The sequence below is a fragment of the Lacerta agilis genome, chromosome 14, assembly GCF_009819535.1.
Source record: "Lacerta agilis isolate rLacAgi1 chromosome 14, rLacAgi1.pri, whole genome shotgun sequence".
NCBI classification, from domain to species: Eukaryota; Metazoa; Chordata; class Lepidosauria; order Squamata; family Lacertidae; genus Lacerta; species Lacerta agilis.
In genome coordinates, this window is record NC_046325.1 from 4,204,455 (window position 1) to 4,221,529 (window position 17,075).

The window sequence follows — 17,075 nt, forward strand, 5'->3', positions numbered from 1 at the left end:
AGAAGTCACCTAAAGATGTTAGTGAAAAAAACGTTTGTATTTGTTTGTTTGTTTTTCTTATAAAATGAATAAATATTATTATTTTTTAAAAAGCAGGCTTCCTCAACCTCAGCCCTCCAGATGTTTTTGGCCTACAACTCCCGTCATCCCTAGCTAGCAGAACCAGTGGTTAGGGATGATGGGAATTGTAGTCTCAAAACATCTGTAGGGCCGAGTTTGAGGAAGCCTGGTCAAAAGCTAGCCACATCCTCTGGATCTGTTTGCTGCAGCAGTATACCAGAGCTACTCTTCTCTGATTTGACTCCCTTCGAGGGAAACGCGCCTGCTGCAGTTTTTCTCCTCTCCTGCTCCTTGCTTGCTGAGTCTGTGCTTTCACGTTCCAGTTGTGCCAGCTGCTATCTTCCTCCGTCTTGCCATATGGTGAGAGCCGGCGTTGATTTTGCACATCCCACTATCCCGGCACAGGGGCTGCCTGCAGTGGTCTTGCCTGCCATCCCCCAGTCCTCCGATCTTCTCCAGGGAAACTTGCAGCAGCCCTTTTATAGGAGGAGGACAACGCAGCAAGAGACAGACAGCTATACCCAGGCGTTCTCCGGTGCCAGCCTCACATCCATCAGTCTCCTGAAAGGAGAGCTTTCCATCCTCTTGATCGAGTGTGGATTTGGATATGCTGCCTCAGGCACTGAAATATCTCAGGCAGGCCTCCCTCCCTCTCGCCTTGCTTTTCTGTATCTGCTGCAAACCCTTCTCTGGTGTGTGTGTGGGGGGAAGAGGAGAAAAATATGGGGGAGAAAATAAACCCTTCTCAAACTGCCGCTTTCAATAACTATTATACATTTTAGTGCATGACAACTCCTGACACACAAGCAGGTTTATGGGGAAGTTAATTGTAATTTGGTTTGACAACTCCAAATGTTCCGAAGAAGAGCTGAACTCTTGTCTCCCAAAATCCATGAGTGTTTTTTTTTTTTAAAGAAATACAAAATTACTGTTTGGGTTCTTTTGATTTGCCAGTTAGGATCCACGCCACAGTCCTGGTTTCAAAACCCACGCTTAAGCACACGCACAGAGCAAGCTGAAAGCTGAATTTTTGCAAATCAGGTGTGCACAGTTCTCTCAGAGTTTGGCAGGGCTTTGTGCAAATGAATGTCAGCTGGAGCACGAGATCCTGCCGGGCATTACCCAGCTCTCTTTTAGACTCTCTGAGGAGGAGATGAGGCCAAACTTCACCAAGCTCTTGACAAGCTGGGACTCTGACTGCAGGATTAGACCAGAGGGGGTTAAGCTAGTCCAGCATCCTGTTTTCACAGCAGCCAGCCAATGCCACAATAGGAAAACCCACAAGCAGGACCTGAGCACAACAGCAGCCCACTCCCCTCACTCACAGAATCATAGAACTGTAGAATTGGAAGGGATCCAATGGTCATCTAGTCCAACCCCCTGCAATACAGGAATCTCGACTAAAGCATCCAAGACAGGTGGCCTTCCAACCTCTGTTTGAAAACCTCCAAGAGGGAGTCCATTCCACTGTTGAACAGCTCTTACCATCAGAAAGTTCTTCCTGATGTTGAGTCGGAATCTCCTTCCTTGTAACTGTAAGCTGTGAGTTCGAGTCCTACCCTCCAGAGCAGGAGAAAGCAAGCATGCTCCATCTCCCATGTGACAGCCCTTAAGGGTCTGGCGTGATCTGGCGCGGTGTTCTTGGGTGGCTGCAAGGAGTGTCGTGAGTGTCTCTCGGGTTCCTCAAAACTCTCTCCCAGAGCAGTTGGGGCCTTCTGCTTGCCCTCTGGAAGGCCCTTCCCAGAAGCACCGTTGTCGACCTTCATGTTTTGAGCAGCTCCTCTAGAGATGCAAAACCTGAAGGGGATCTGCCGGAACAGTTGGGTTCTTGTAGCGTGTGGATGCCTGCAGATTGCCGTTGCACTCAGCTAGAGCCCACCCAACTGGGTTCTAGAGCTGTGGTTTAAAATAGAGTAACTCCAGCCAGCTTTAAATGGGTGGGATATTTATTATTATTATTATTATTATTATTATTATTATTATTATTATTATTATTATTATTATTATTATTATTATTATTAAATCTGTGCCTGCAAAGCCAAGCAGACGGCTGCCTGCTTTGTGTTGCCGACGAGAGGCCTGTGAGTTCGGAGGAGCACTTATCTCCAGTCGACCATCGGCTATGAGGACAACAGCCATTTTTCGTGTAGCCTTATTGGGCCTCCTAAGCCCATCGTTGTTTCAAGCCCATAGTTTTGAGGCCAGGGAGGGCCCAAGTGGCGAGACGGTGCTGTGTGGGGCTTTCATTATTGCATTTTTCTATCCCACCTTTTCCTCCAAGGAGCTCAAGGTGGCATCCATAGCTCTCCCCCCTCCTCATTTAATCCCCTGCAGCAACCCTGCGAGGTAGGTTAGACTGAGAGAGGCAGTGGCTGGCCCAAGGTCACCCAGTGAGTTTCATGGCTGAGTGGGGTTTCGAACCCTGGTCTCTCCCAGTTCCTAGTCCAACACTCTTATCATCATGCTGGCTCATGCTGGGGGTTGGCATGTGCTGGGTGACCCATTGGAACCTCACACCCTGTCTCGGAAGAAAACCCTCCCTGCTTAAGTAGAGGCCCTATCCCTCCCCCATTGCAAAACGAAGTTATTTAAATACATGAACAACTGGATATCTGTTGACTTTAAATGGGTGGGGGGGGACATGGGGTGGTGGGGGTGGTTTTTCAATGTGGGGGGAAATGCTAGTGACCTGTGCCGTCCCCTCCCCCTGCAGTGACTATGGGATGTTGCCGTTGGTCTAACTCAGCATCGCCCATACCAGTTTTTTTTTCCAACTTGGCCTCTTCCGGATGTTTTGGACCACAGTTCCTATCAGCCCTAGCCAGTGCTCAGTGGGTGATGGGAGTTGTAGTCCAAAGTGCCTGCCCGGCCCCGGATTGGGAGAGGCAAGGCTGCCCTGTCCTGCCTTAGCAGCAGCTTTGCAGGGTTTCAGGCGTGAGCTTTTCCCAGCCTCACCTGGAGAAGCCCGGGACTGAACCAGGACCCTTCTGCAGGCCGAGAAATGAGCTGCGCCATGGAGAAATAATTAGATCTTCCTCCTTGCAATTTGGAACAATGTATCCCCCCTTTCCCTGATTGCAATTACACCCATGGGTGGGTCTCGCTGAGCTTGGAACGTGGTATCGGTGGGGCAGGAGCTGGAGAGAGGGAGGTTCGAACACTTGTGCTGAATGCAGACACCTGCGAGTGCCACTCAGATCCCATCTGCCTTCTAAGCCTTTAGGCAAAACGCAACCAAGTATTATTACTTTTTTTTAAAAAAAGTGTTTTTAATATATAAACAGAAGCTTTTTTGGAATTCTGTGACAGCTGCCTTGATCTGCATCGGAGAACAAAGCCTTATTCCCTAGGATGGGCATGACAGTGATTGTGGGTTGTGTGTGAATGAAGCAATGTGTGGTTCAAGAGGTGTGCAGCCCCCCCCCCCGATCTTTGCGTGCTGTTGCGAGGGGGTCTTGGGGTGCACCTCTCAGACTGCCCAGCCTAGCTCCCTTCAATCTCCAAATGTCTTTCAGTTTGATGCCGACTGCATTCTCTATGGCCCTTCGGTTTTCAGCACGCTGCCTGCTTATGAATTTATTTCCTTTGCCTCCCTTATTTTCTGTGGAAAAACTAGGATCATCTAACCCTGCCCTCCGCAATGCAGGAATGTTCTGCCCCAGATGGGGCTTGAACCCACAACCCTGTGAATAAGAGTCTCATGTTCTACTGACTTACCGGTAGCTATTGGCTGGTCTAGTGATTGAGCCATCAGCTTTTCCTTTTCCAGAATCTCTCATCCCTCTTGGACTCCTTTCCTCTTTCAGAATCCCTGGCCACGGACCTCACCAACTTTCCTCCGAGCTCATTAAAATCAGCTTTCTGCATCTGACTCCACTCCACTCAGTTTTCACATCCTGCGCTATCATAAATTCAAAGATGACACGGTCACTTTCCCCCAAGGTTCCTGCCACTTCCAGTTCATCAAATAGTTCTTCTCCGTTAGTCAGGATTAACTCCAGGATAGCAGACCCCCCCCCTTTGCTCCTTGCTTCACCTTCTGAGGAACGATGTTGTCAGCCAAGGAATTCAAGATTTTATTGGACGTTGCATTTGTAGTGCAGATTTAGACATTCAGCAGGTGTCCGGATGGTTGCTAGCTCCCCGTCTCTGCCACAGTTTGCCTTGTGCAAAAGTTTTGTGATCTGTTCCAGGAAAACGACACCCTTGCCCTCCAGTTAGTTGGGTGGCTTGCAGTATGTTGCCACAACACTCTCGCTTTGGTTTCTTCTCCTCTCTTCTTACCCAGGTGCTTTCAACAAGACTGATCCATGGATTTCTGTGCAGCTGTATTTATTATTTACATGTAAAGCTACTGTTCTCCCCCTCTCTGGTGGGTCTGTTCCTTTTGAGCAACATCCCATATTCCAATCATGTCTCATCCCACCAAGTCTCAGATCATACCTATCTTCCCATAGTAGGTTTTTGAGTCCATTCTGTCAGTTTCCCATTGACTCTTGGTGTTAGTATATAGATTTTGGATGCTCTGGGTGTTGCAACTTCGAATGTTTCTCTGCAAAATCCTGGGCACCACCTCCCACCTCCTCCCTCTTCCCCACATGGTCTTGCCCTGTATACTTGGCTCAGCACCACAGCTGTCAACTTTTCCCTTTTCTTGCAAGGAATCCTATTCGGAATAAGGGAATTTCCCTTAAAAAAGGGAAAAGTTGACAGCTATGCTCAGCACTCGTCCCTGGACTTTTGCCTCCCTCCCCTACGGGATTTAAAGTTAAGCTCTCTTGATCAGGATTTCAAGACCTACAGTCTTTGGAGGTCCATTCAGTATTTCTACTGGCTGTGTTCCTGTGTGGAACATCAGCAGGAGCACGCAGGAGCCGGTGGGATGAAGGAGCCTTGGCAACCACTCTGATATATCTTGAATACATACCCCCACGACTATCGAAGTTGGAGGCAGCGATACTTCCAGATGCTGGTTGCCGGAAACCAGAGGAGGAAAGAGAGCTTTTGCGCTTGAATCCTGCTTGCAGGTTTTCCACCGGCATCTGGTTGGCCACTGTGAGAACACAGTGCTGGACTAGATGGGCCTCGGTCCTGATCCAGCAGTCTCTTCTTATGTTTTTATGGACGGCCACAAACTTCTTGAGAAGACATGTCAGGTCTGCACAAACTGCCTCTAATCCTCTTAGGAGGGTGTTTCCGATCACCATCACACTGGATGGCATCTGGGAGTTGTTCTTCATGCCCTGTGGAGCATGGGGGTGATGCTTCTGTGAATGACCCAGGGCCACTGTCCAGTGACACAGCATGTCTCCTCATTGTTTCCATCCTGAGAGCCATGCTCTTTCACAGACCTTCTTGCCTTTTGTGTTCTTCTCTCGACAGAGTGACTGCCAGTTAGTGTAGACCAGGGATGACCAACTCCCAAGAGACTGCGATCTACTTACAGAATTAAAAACTGGCGGTGATCTACCCCCGTTTTTGGGGGGTTCAGGTCAAATTTGTTGGCCTTTTTTGGGGAAGGAAAGCCACGTTTTTGGGGGGTTCAGGTCAAAGTTGTTAAGCTATTTTTTAGGGAGGAGGAAAGCCCCAATTTTAAGGGTTTTTGGGGGAAAGGAGGAACAGCTGCTCACCAACAAATTGCTGGGGAAACAAATTGCCTCACTTAGTTAACTCCTTCTCCCGCTCTGCAGATCATGCAACAATGGAGGGCAGGGTCGAGAGGGTGGGGCTGGAATCGATTTTAGCAGCGCTAAGGAAAGGGACCCAACTATCGACCACAATCTACTAAAACCTCCCGGGGATTTACCAGTAGATCACAATCAACCTGTTGGACATCCCTGGTGTAGACAGTACAGAGGCAGATGAACCCATGGCCTGACTCTGTGTAAGGCTTCTTGGGTTTGATTTGATGGAAACCTCTGCCCTTAGGTGCCCTCTCAAGAGCGCATATTGGCTCTGGCTCTTATTACAAAAAAAAACCCAAAACCTTTCATCCTCCCTAGTAGGATTGAGTGCTCAGATCTCTTGGTGAGCCCACCATCTTCCTGGACTCTTCCTAAAACTTCCCTACTAAACTTCCCGAGTGAGTTTCTTTCTACAGAGCTGTGCTGATGGCTGTTTGGATTGGCCGGGTGGATCTGTGTGGGACTGGGGTGGGCCGCCCTTCGTCAAGAGGGGGCAAGCTTGTGTTCTGCATTAGGTGGTCTCCTTGAACCCTCAGACTCGGCGATTCAGCAGGAGTTGCCCCCAACTAATTGCCTGGTACAAGCAAGGCCTGTGTGAGAGAGAGAGGAGTGTGTCGGAAAGGTGTGTAGACCTGTAGATCCCTTCTGCTGTGCCAGCTTTAGAGCTCCTGGCACCACCTCTGCCCCAAAGATGCCACAGTCCTTGGAAGCACTTCTGATTTCTGCTTCTCTGCCTTTTGCCCTCCTCTTAGGAGATGTTCCTTCGCTATCTGTGTACGAGATGGAAGAAGAGAGCCAGGAGGAGTTGGTTATCCCTCCCAGCCCAGTGGAGGGAGAGGAGGATTTGGTAAGTTGGGAAGCTGGGCCCAGGTGTGTGTGACCTTGCCACAGGGAAGATCTCACATAGCAGGTGCCAAAGGTAGGGTGGGCAGAAGCTCTCAGCTGGACCCACTTTTGAAGGACTGTGCTTGTGTGTGAGAGAGAGAGCCAGTCTTTTTGATGCTCTTGCCACCCTTGAAAACTTTAAACTACTCCTGTGTAGCTGAAGTCTGTGCAGGCTGAAACAGGTGGTGGGAACAACTGAAGCTCCAGCTCTCTTTGCCCTCAGCATTTAAGAGTTATGGATCAGGTGCTTTTCTCTTGTTTGTCTATCCCAAACTCGGATGTGTTCCTTCCTTGACAAGCAGCTGCTGCACCCTGTCACGGAAGCAGCTGTCTCGGTCCAGCAGAAAGACCCCCTTGGCTGTGCGACTTCTGCCCCTCTCCAATGGTGCAGGTGCCAAAGGTTCCTGGCCCTGCCTGTGACTCCCTTCTGCATTTGGCTAGCTGTTAACGCCGGAGGATGCCTTTTCAGGAGGGAAGTGTTGCCTTTCTGACTCAGGTGACGCCCGGCTGTTGCGAGGCCCAAATCCTTCCTCCGACAGAGACGCCCTGAACAGGAGACCAGAAAGCGGGCGGGTGCCTGCATGGAACGTTCCACAATTTTGTCACATTTGGGCTAGGAACATCTGGCTCTATGCTTCCATGCCAGATGTTATGCTAATTTGATCCTGATTTCCCAGGTTTTTCTTTGAGAAGCTCTTGGGAATGAGAAAAATAAGTCTTAATGTGTTTTGGGGGGGAAATTCATACACTTTCTCTTTCTCCAGGACCAAAGAGTGGCTACTGCCCAACTCCCCATTTCCTGCTTTTCAGTCTGTGCTGTTCCTACCCTTAATTTTCTTCCCCTCCCCTCCCCTCCCCTCCCCACCCACCCCCCATTTACCTTTTCCTGCGCCTGGAACTGTGTTGCTTTAATGACTGAGCACCATGATCTGCGGAAGCTCTCTGGAGTGACTGTCTTGCAATCATCTTAACAAATTAGCCCTCTTCTCTTTCCCTCTTTGAGTGCCCCGGTGGGGGTTTGGCTGAACAAGGGGAGGCAGAAGAAGATTGTGAGTCTTGGACTCCCAGTTTTCACGAGGCAGGCCCTGCTGGTGACTCGCATGATTCATTTGCGTCTGGGTGGGGTAGGGGGTTTGAACTGCGGAAAGCGACAGCTTTCGGGGTGAGGCTTGACCCCACATCTTGCAGGGCTGGGGGGGGGGGGAGGAACCAAACTGAATGGGAAATGTGTGCCTCATTTTTGTTTTTTTTTTGTTACCTAAATAGGAGCCTGGAGGGCAGGATGATCAGGACCATGCCAGGAGGGGAAATGTTTTTTCACCGTTACTCCACCCCCTGCATCCCACAGTCCTGATTAAATTGCCCCCGAAGTGGCTGCTGTTCTTGGGACTGCAGCAGATGCGGAAGGGAATGAGTCCCCGCCCTCCCTGCATGGTGTTGTCCTGATCAGCAACGCCCCCCCCCCACTCCAACACTTGCTATTTAAAGAACAAGAATCAGACACAACAATTGCATGCACAGATTTTTGCATGCTGTCTAGTTTGTTCCGATTCAGAGGCAGGCTGCCTTTAAACCGGAGGTGTCTACAGCCTCAGCCTCCATGAACTGGTGTCATCTCCTGCGGCTGCTCACACCTTAGACTCAGTCCGATGCCCTGGAATAGCAGGCCAGGCTCTGTGCTAGTGGGATGGGGGGAGGCGATTCAACCCAACGCGGTCTCTGAAAACGGCTTGGCCTCTTTCTTTTTCACTCAGAAACCCTGCATTGAAAGCCGGATTGCCTTGTCTGGCCTCAGAGAGGAGATGTGGACAGAGGACCACAAGGCCGCCATGGATCAGTTTCTGAACGACCCCACCCAGCAGATGCTTGTCTTCTACATTGACGACTTTGCCGGCTTGAAGGTGGAGCCGGTCATGCCATACCAGGTTGGTTTGGCTCAGTGTGTCACGGACCACCAGAGAGGCTCCTCTGTGTGTTTGGTAGGGGTGACAATTTGGGAAGGTTTGCCGTTTCCTCCGCAGTGCAAAAGCGTAAGAGCACCCTGCCCTGTGGCTGAATCTGATCCGTCTAGCCTGGTGGCAACCTCATGCTTCCAGGAATCCCACTAGCAGAGTGTGGCCCTCTCCCCCTCTTCTTTGCCTTCGGCACCTAATATTCAGTGATATACTGCCTTTGAACCTGGAGGCCCCATCTAACCTTCATCAGCAATAGCCACTGATCCTGAATTTCCCTGGTCCTCTTAATAAGTGGGGCCTTTCCAGCCTTTGATACTTCATTAGTAGGTTTCCAACTGGCCAGATTGTATCAGGAGTATTTTAATCACTTGCCCACAGGGTGTTTGCCTGCATAGGGCATAAGGTGGCTACCGTTGTTTCAGTCTTTCTGCTTCTGAGGGTTGGTCTCTTTGCTGTTCTGTATCTCAGATTAAATTACCCCAGATCCCCATGCTCATGTTTCCTAAAAGCAGTGGGGAATCCAGTTCTTAATTAAAAGCAAAAGGTTGCATGTTTGTTTGTGACAACCTGCCAGTCAACCTCTGCTTGCTCCCAATTTGTTCTTGGGAGGCATTTTGCCTGCTCTGTGGAACAAGTCTCTGCGGTAGGCACCTGTGCTATGGATGGATGTGGCAGTTATGGTGCTGTAGCGGACACTCTGGCATCAATCAGCTCCAACGGTCCAGTCCCTGGGCCCTAAAAATATGTGGTAGATTAGACTCAGGGCAGTTTAGAAGCTCTGTTCCCAGAGCTGGAGGTCACTAGGATAAGTTTCTGCTGAGAGATCCTGCCATCTCTAACTCAGCATTGTCCCCACAGGAGCAGAAGCAGCTCACTTACTTTATCCGCCAAGAGAACGCAGAGATTACAGAAGAGAACTTCCACGAGGTAGTCCAGTTTGGCACTGTCCGGAAGCCCTACATAGATTCCTTGATCCGCATTCTCAACGCCGTGTATCTCCCCCAGCTCTTTCGCAAGTCAGCCTGGCCCGAAAGCATAAAGAACGAGTTTTTCTCAGAAATATACCACTTCATGACCTCTCTCACAGGTAGGACTCCCTGCTCCCCTCCCTTCCTGGATCCGACTTTTATGGAGGGCTGGGCTTGCCATTTTACTGAGTTCTAACTAAGACCTCCCTCTAAAGATTTGCCAGATCAAGAAAGGAGATTCCAACTGAGCATGGTGGGAATTGCTGTTCAACGGTGGGATGGTCTACCCCCGGAGGGCGTCAGAGTCTCCTTCATTGGAGGTTTTTAAACAGAGGTTGGATGGCCAGCTGTCAGGGATCTTTAGCTGCGATTCCTGCATTGGACTAGATGACCATTGGGTGCCTTCCAACTCTAGAATTATATGATAGTTCAGATCAATCTGCAAAATTCAGTTTCCCAGCCTTCAGAGCTCTTCCTGCTGATATAGTCGTACCTCGGGTTACATACACTCTGGGTTACATACTTTTTGGGTTACGAACTCCGGTAACCCGGAAGCACAACCCGGAGCGCGCGCGATGCGCAGATGTGCAGAAGCGTTCTGCGGAGTTCACGCATGCGCAAACAGCTACTTCCGGGTTTTTTGTGCGCTTGTTCGGGTTGCGTACTTTTCGGGTTACAAACTGTAACCCGGAACCAATTACGTACGCAACCCGGGGTACCACTGTATTTCATTACCCATCCTGTTCTTAGGCCATGAGAAGAGGTTTCCCCCAGAAGTTGCTCCCTTTCTCAATATTCTATTGCTGACACCTTTCCTTTGAGCAGGTGGAATGTTGCTCTGACATCACAGCACCACAGCTAGTGGTTACAGAAGGCCGTCCTATTCTCCAAGGAATGCATTGCCTGCAGCTGCAGCTGCCACAGTGGCGACGACTGTGGGACGCTGCTTGGAGGCCGGATCTGCTGTCTCCTCAGTAGCTCCCTCCCCCCATGCCACCTCTACAACCATCTCTTGGTGAACAAGAGGTGCTGCTGGGCTCCTCCCACCCACATAGATCATTATTCCCCGCTTGATCTTGATGTAGATCTCCACTCACCATTTCTTCCCTGGCCAGGGTGGGGCGGGGCACCATTTTGTGGCTCACCTCAGGTGCCAAAATGTCTTGGGCCGTCCCTGGGTTACCGGGTAGCTACCTGACCAACAGAAAACAACCAGCCTTTTGCCTAGGTTTACACATCAGACGGCTGCCCTTATGCTTGGTGCCTTTGTACTCACAGAGTTTCTCAGTGCCTTGGTGTTTTCCCCAGTCACCCTTAGACTTGTGCATGTCGGAATGTATCCCTGAGTTTCTTATTATTATGGAAGGCATTAGGGAAGCTGAGCGCATTTGCCTTAAACATGCCACCTGCATAAATTACTCCCATGAGGTTTTGCTTTCCCACACAGCTTGGGACATTGGGTCAAGGGAGAGGGTTGTGCGGTAGCAGGTGTGTCTTATGAGAGAGCCCTTCCTTCCTTCCTTCCTTCCTTCCTTCCTTCCTTCCTTCCTTCCTTCCCTCCCTCCAAGACCCCCACAAACAGCAATTTGCCAGATCGATGCCTTTCTGCTTTGTCACTCTTTCTCCATCTTTGTCCCTCTCTAGACACTCGCTCCAAAATGAGGGGCCGCACCATCCTCTACATCCCAATCGAGTCCCTGACCATCAAGACGGAGATGGCCTTGAAGGACAAAGCCCTGGTTCAGCGGCTGGAGAGTGAGTGGCGGATCTCTGGGGACTTGGGCCCTGGAGGTGTGTGTGTGGGGGGGGAGTGGTGGTAACAGGATCAGCAGGAGAGGAAGACGGCTGATGGGGAGGATGAAGCTTGACCGAGAGGCTTGCCAGCCGAGCAGCAGTGCTTGGACTGTAAGTGAATTAACCCCTCGCAGCATATGAGCTGCATCCATCATTCCCAATCACACAAAACGGGTTTGTCAGGCTGTGAACATCTGCAAGGCCCCTTTGTGGGGTTATTAGTTCTGCTGCAGGCGTTTTCTGTCAGGAAATGGAAGGCAGGGGCAGGTTAGGCCTCTCCCTAGCCCTCCATCCTACCTTCATGGCTTGCCTCGTTGGTGAAATTGCTCCTCTCCTCTCCTCTCCTCTCCTCTCCCCAACCCCACCCCCCATCTAAATTCTGCACCACGCACAGAACACGATGTGCAAATGGAGAAAACAGTGGCACTGGGATGACCCACACACAAACACATACTTTCCCTGCATTTTTAGAGCATTCCTTATTAGAGCTTTCATCTATGCTGGCAATATCTGGGGGAGATGTGCAGGCTGGCAGGGAGAGAACGTCTAGGAGGCCTGGGAGCAGACAGGCTGCCATGTGTCAGGAACAGGGGCGGAGGAAGAGGGGTGCGGTGGGTGTGGGCCGCCTCCGGTGTCACCACTGAGGGAGGTGACAAAATGCTGGGCGGCACTCACCTTGGGGCCTGCAGTGCGCCCGAGCCACGTGTCTCTTCTGGGAGATGTGGTAGCTTGGGTGTGTGCAGGCTCTTGGGCGTGTGCAGCTGTAGGACGGCTGAGTGGAAGGAGGCAGGCAGACTCCGGAGGCCCCATGGTGTGCCCCGCCCCTACGGGCAGCTCGCCCTGCCCCTGGGTGCACTGCCCCAGACACCCAAGCAGCTTCCTCCGCCCGTTTGTCAGGAAGAGAAGAGAATGGCTGCAGGGCCCAGAAGCTTCCTTCCCTTGACTGTAATCTTGCACCTTATTAAGTCATAAGTGTTCATAAGGCACCTCAAAGGGCACCTACCCACCGGCTGATGCAGGAAATCTTGTGGCAGTGAGTTCCAGAAGTAAATTATGTCCCGTGGAAAGAAGGACTTTTCTTTCATCTTTTCTGAATCTTCCGCTGATCTGTTTCGTAGGGTGACCCTATGAAAGTTCCACTTTTCCTCACTTTCTGCACATCATGCACAATTTTATAAACTTCGTGTATTATGTGTCATACCAGTTTCCTGCCCTCCTCCCAGCACCGCTCCCCTCCTCCCGAAGGCTGCCTTGTGACAGGCGGGCGGCTGATGTATAAGATGCTAGTGGGGGTGAATCATTCTTCGCCCTGCTCTCCAGCACCTTCTCTCCTCGGGTATATTAAAAATCCTGCTTTTGTTATTATTTTGGGGGAAGAGGGCTGGTGGTGGTGACGCTGCGGGGAAATGTGCACACACCAAAAATCTCGAGGATAAGAATGTGGGGTGGGAAGGAGAGGAACTTTGGCCCTTCATCTCAAAATCAGAACTGTGTGTGGTTTTGTTCTAGAGGTACGTGGAGCCCACTGCTTTCACCACTAAGGGTGCTTCCAGGCAGGGATATCTCACAAATGGGGCTCCGAGATCTGATTTGTTCTGTGTGCGCAGCTGGCACATGAGGTGTCCATATGCACGCAGTTGAAGTCTTTCCCTTTCTATATCTGAGCTGCGGTTTCACATCCACACCAGTGGGTTGTCCTCGATTGAATCTTTCCGTTTACTGGCCCCTCCCTTCAAGGACAACACCACCCTCCACTAACATTTCTGCAGGTGGCTCTGTGGTCTGAGCCTCTTGGGCTTACCATTCAGAAGATTGGCGGTTCAAATCTGCACAATGGGGTGAGCTCGCGTTGCTCTGTCTCAGCTCCTGCCAACGTAGCAGTTCAAAAGCACACCAGTGCAAGTAGATAAATAGGTACCGCTGCGGTGGGAAGGTAAACGGCGTTTTCCGTGTGCTCTGGTTTCTGCCACACTGTCCTGTTGCGCCAGAAGCAGTTTAGTCATGCTGGTCACATGACCCGGAAAGCTGTCTGTGGACAAATGCCGGTTCCCTCAGCCTGAAAGCGAGATGAGCGCTGCAACCCCATAGTCGCCTTTGGACTTAACCGTCCAGGGGTCCTTTACATTTTTTTACCCCATTAAAGGTAAAGGGACCCCTGACCATTAGGTCCAGTCATGTCCGACTCTGGGGTTGCGACGCTCATCTCGCATTACTGGCCAAGGGAACCGGCATACAGCTTCTGGGTCATGTGGCCAGCATGAGAAAGTGGCTTCTGGCGAACCAGAGCAGCGCACGGAAACGCTGTTAACCTTCCGGCCAGAGCGGTACCTATTTATCTACTTGCACTTTTGACGTGCTTTCAAACTGCTAGGTTGGCAGGAGCAGGGACTGAGCAACGGGAGCTCACCCTGTCGCGGGGATTCGAACCGCCGACCTTCTGATCAGCAAGCCCTAGGCTCTGTGGTTTAACCCTCAGCGCCACCCAGGTCCCATTTACCCCATTATGGACATGCAAAAAGGTATTTCTGAATCTGCGCATGTGGACCTCTAAAAAAAAAATACTACAGTAAGTGTGGAAAAGCAAATATAATCAACCCTTAGTTGTCATGTTTCATGATGAGCAGGATGGAGCTTGTGCTTTTTGGCAGACGTGACAACATTGAGCAAGGTGGACTGATGGTTGGAGTCGGACTCAATGTAAGGCAGCTAGCTGTGACACAGCTTATTCTCTTCATCCCAGGTCTGCCCCAGTTGGCATTCTTCAGGTTTCAAAGGGCTGCTCTCTGAAATACAAATGGTTTATTATGCCCTCCATTTGTCCCTGCTGCTCAGCTCAGACCACCTATTTTCTTTATCCCAGCACTCGAAGGTACACAAGGGATGCATCCCTGGCCTTTGTTTTGCCAGAGCACAGCCCCTGGAAAGCAGCAAGGGACACCTTTGCTATTCTGGGTGTTAAAAATGCACAGTAGGCCTACTTGGTTTTATTTTACTGCTGTTTTTAATGGGCACATTACCCATCCAGAGCCTTCAGGGTAAGGACACTTTGAGAGGCTTGTTCTGTCCTTTGTTTTCCTTATCTTGCCAGGGTCCCTCTCTGCGCCTTAAGGGGAAGGGCACGACCTGCCTGCTCCAGCCTATTCATCTGCCTCAGGGCAGAGAGGAGAGAAAACCATCCATCCATCCATCCATCTCTCTCTCTCTCTCTCTCTCTCTCTCTCTCTCTCTCTCTCTCTCCTCTCCACCCCTTTGCTCAGGAACTTCTTGTAACCTCTCTTGGTGCATTTTGAGTGACATTCTTGGGTTGGGGGGCACTTTCTTACCCACACTCCCAGAGTTCCCCTTTGAAGTGAAACCGGGGCTTGCAGAGCCCAAGAGAGGCTTGAGAACTGAACCAGAGCAGGCCTTAAATGTGGAAAAGACATCGGCCACACGACAGGTTGGGGGCATCACAGCTGTCCACCCCGCTTTCCCGACACAGTGGTCCCCTGAGGTAATTTCTCCTTCAGCTCTTCTCCTCCAATACTTCTGGTTCTGGAGCCAAGTTGAAGGAGAAATTACCTCAGGGGCATGGGTTGCAGGGAGAAAAGTCTCTGGGCGTGGGGGCGCACGGCACCCCCATGTGGACCTTCCTTTTGTGCTTTGAACTGAGCCCCCTGTGTCTGAAGAGACAGGCCTGCCGCCATCTTGTGCGGCTTGTCTCTCTGGGCCCGTCCTGTCACCCCATTGCCCCGGCCGCGTCTCGCCCCCTTTGATCTCCCAGGGGATGCTGGTTCTGTTACTGCCCTGCAGGCAGAAAAGAAAAGAAAAGAAAAGAAAGGCTGAATCGCCGGCGAGAGAAATCGCCAGTCAGATCTGGCGCAGCGGCTCGTTTGTTCCGCCCTGCGCAAATTCAATTGAACATCTCGCTACGGACAAGGGGGAAAGATGTTGACTGAATTATGCAGCGTGTGTGTCTCTATTAGGAATAATAAAGCAGAGCCTGGCAAAGGTGTGCCTCACCAGGGGTTGCTCAGTTCTTTTCTTCCATATGCAAATGGCAGAGGAAGCCCACTGGGGGAGCCTGCTGGGCCTGGGTTGCCCCCTCTCCCGCTGTACTGTGTGAGGGACATGTCAGACATCCTGTTCTGAAGGTGTGGGCCCACTAAATAAATAAATAAATAAATATTTATTTATTTATACCCTGCCCTCCCCGGCCAGAACCGGGCTCAGGGCGGCTAACACCAATAAAATTACAACAAAACATAAAAGAAAGAAGAAACAGTTAATTAAAATACAGGCTAAAAATACAATTTAAAATTTAAAATGCAGCCTCATTTTAATAGTAGCCCATAAATCAAAACCATAAGGGGAGGGAAACATAAGGGTCAGACTGAGTCCAACCCAAAGGCCAGGCGGAACAGCTCCGTCTTGCAGGCCCTGCGGAAAGATGTCAAATCCCACAGGGCCCTGGTCTCTTGTGACAGAGCATTCCACCAAGTTGGGGCCAGTACTGAAAAGGCCCTGGCCCTAGTTCAAACCAATCTAACCACCTTGTGGCTCGGGACCTCCAAAGTGTTGTTATTTGTGGACCTTAAGGTCCTCTGTGGGGCTTACCAGGAGAGGCGGTCCCGTAGGTACGAGGGTCCTAGGCCGCATAGGGCTTTAAAGGTCAAAAATGTTCTTGTGTGCATAAAAATAAATGCCACAGATGTGTATTTTTAGTGTTGGTCAGCAGCCTGCCCCTATCTGTCTCTCCAGATGTTTTGGACTACAATTCCCACCAGCCACAGCTGGCTGTGGCTGATGGGAGCTGTAGTCCAAAACATCTGGAAGGAGCAGGTTGGGGATATATTGTCATAAGAGCGCCATCCCTCGAGGGATCTGGGCCTGGCTGCAGTTCCCCACTTGCCTGGGTGTACACATGACCTCCTGCAGGCCTCTCCTGCCCCAACAGCGGCTTGCGCTTCCTTGCTGTTGCTGCCTTCGGCTTTCTTCTGGCGTCCAGGAGAGGCGGTTCCTTGTTCGCTCTGCCTCGCTTGTGGCGTTGCATAAATCATAAATTGCCATTACCGTTGGCTTTTTGCAACAAAGGAAAATAAAAAGGCCTTTTAGTAACAACAGGCATTAATTGACCCGTTTTTTTGATTGAACGCCGGAGCACTTCAGTATGGCCAAAGCTCATTTGGGCATGTGTGTGTGTGTGGGGGGAATAGACTCCAGAACGTTCTTATCTCTCCTCAATTTTGTAGGTTTTAAAACACAGACACACACGCAAAGCACAAAGGGAGACGACCCGTTCATCTTGTGTCTTGTTTTATCTCTGAATTTGAGTATAGGAATTTTTCTCCCAAAGCATAAAAGTGGAGCGTGCCCCTTTTCAAAGTTTAAAAGCATTATGAAGAAATCCCCCACTGCCATAGACAGATGGAGGATTTGAAATTCACATGATTGTCCCATAATGAGAGGCCTGTGCAGTTGGCAGCGCCCAGCCTGCAATGTTCGCCGCGCGCATTAAAATCTTCCCATGGCTGGATATTTTGCATGGCAATGCATGCTTGGGTTAAGCATCCAATTGGCTACCTTGGGGTCGTCTCTTGTGTGACTAAAACCTCAGCTGTTATCAAGCACTTAGAGATACTTGGCTATTCTAATCCCTGGGCTGTGTGATTGTCTTACCCCTGTAATTTGGCACAGAGACTGCAGCTTCCATGCTGCGATACTAACTCTTCCTAGATGGCTGCTCTCTA

The 17,075-nt window shown here is 50.5% G+C and overlaps 1 protein-coding gene across 1 annotated transcript in view; it reads left to right on the forward strand.

The window, feature by feature from the left end:
- Positions 1 to 417: 417 nt before the first annotated feature.
- The window catches only part of DNAH2 (dynein axonemal heavy chain 2), a 112,487-nt gene continuing 95,829 nt past the window's right edge, over positions 418 to 17,075 (forward strand). Inside the window, 5 exon segments of the mRNA XM_033170284.1 lie at positions 418 to 679; positions 6,497 to 6,591; positions 8,384 to 8,554; positions 9,443 to 9,671; positions 11,197 to 11,307. Coding sequence (XP_033026175.1) covers positions 418 to 679; positions 6,497 to 6,591; positions 8,384 to 8,554; positions 9,443 to 9,671; positions 11,197 to 11,307 — 868 coding nt within the window.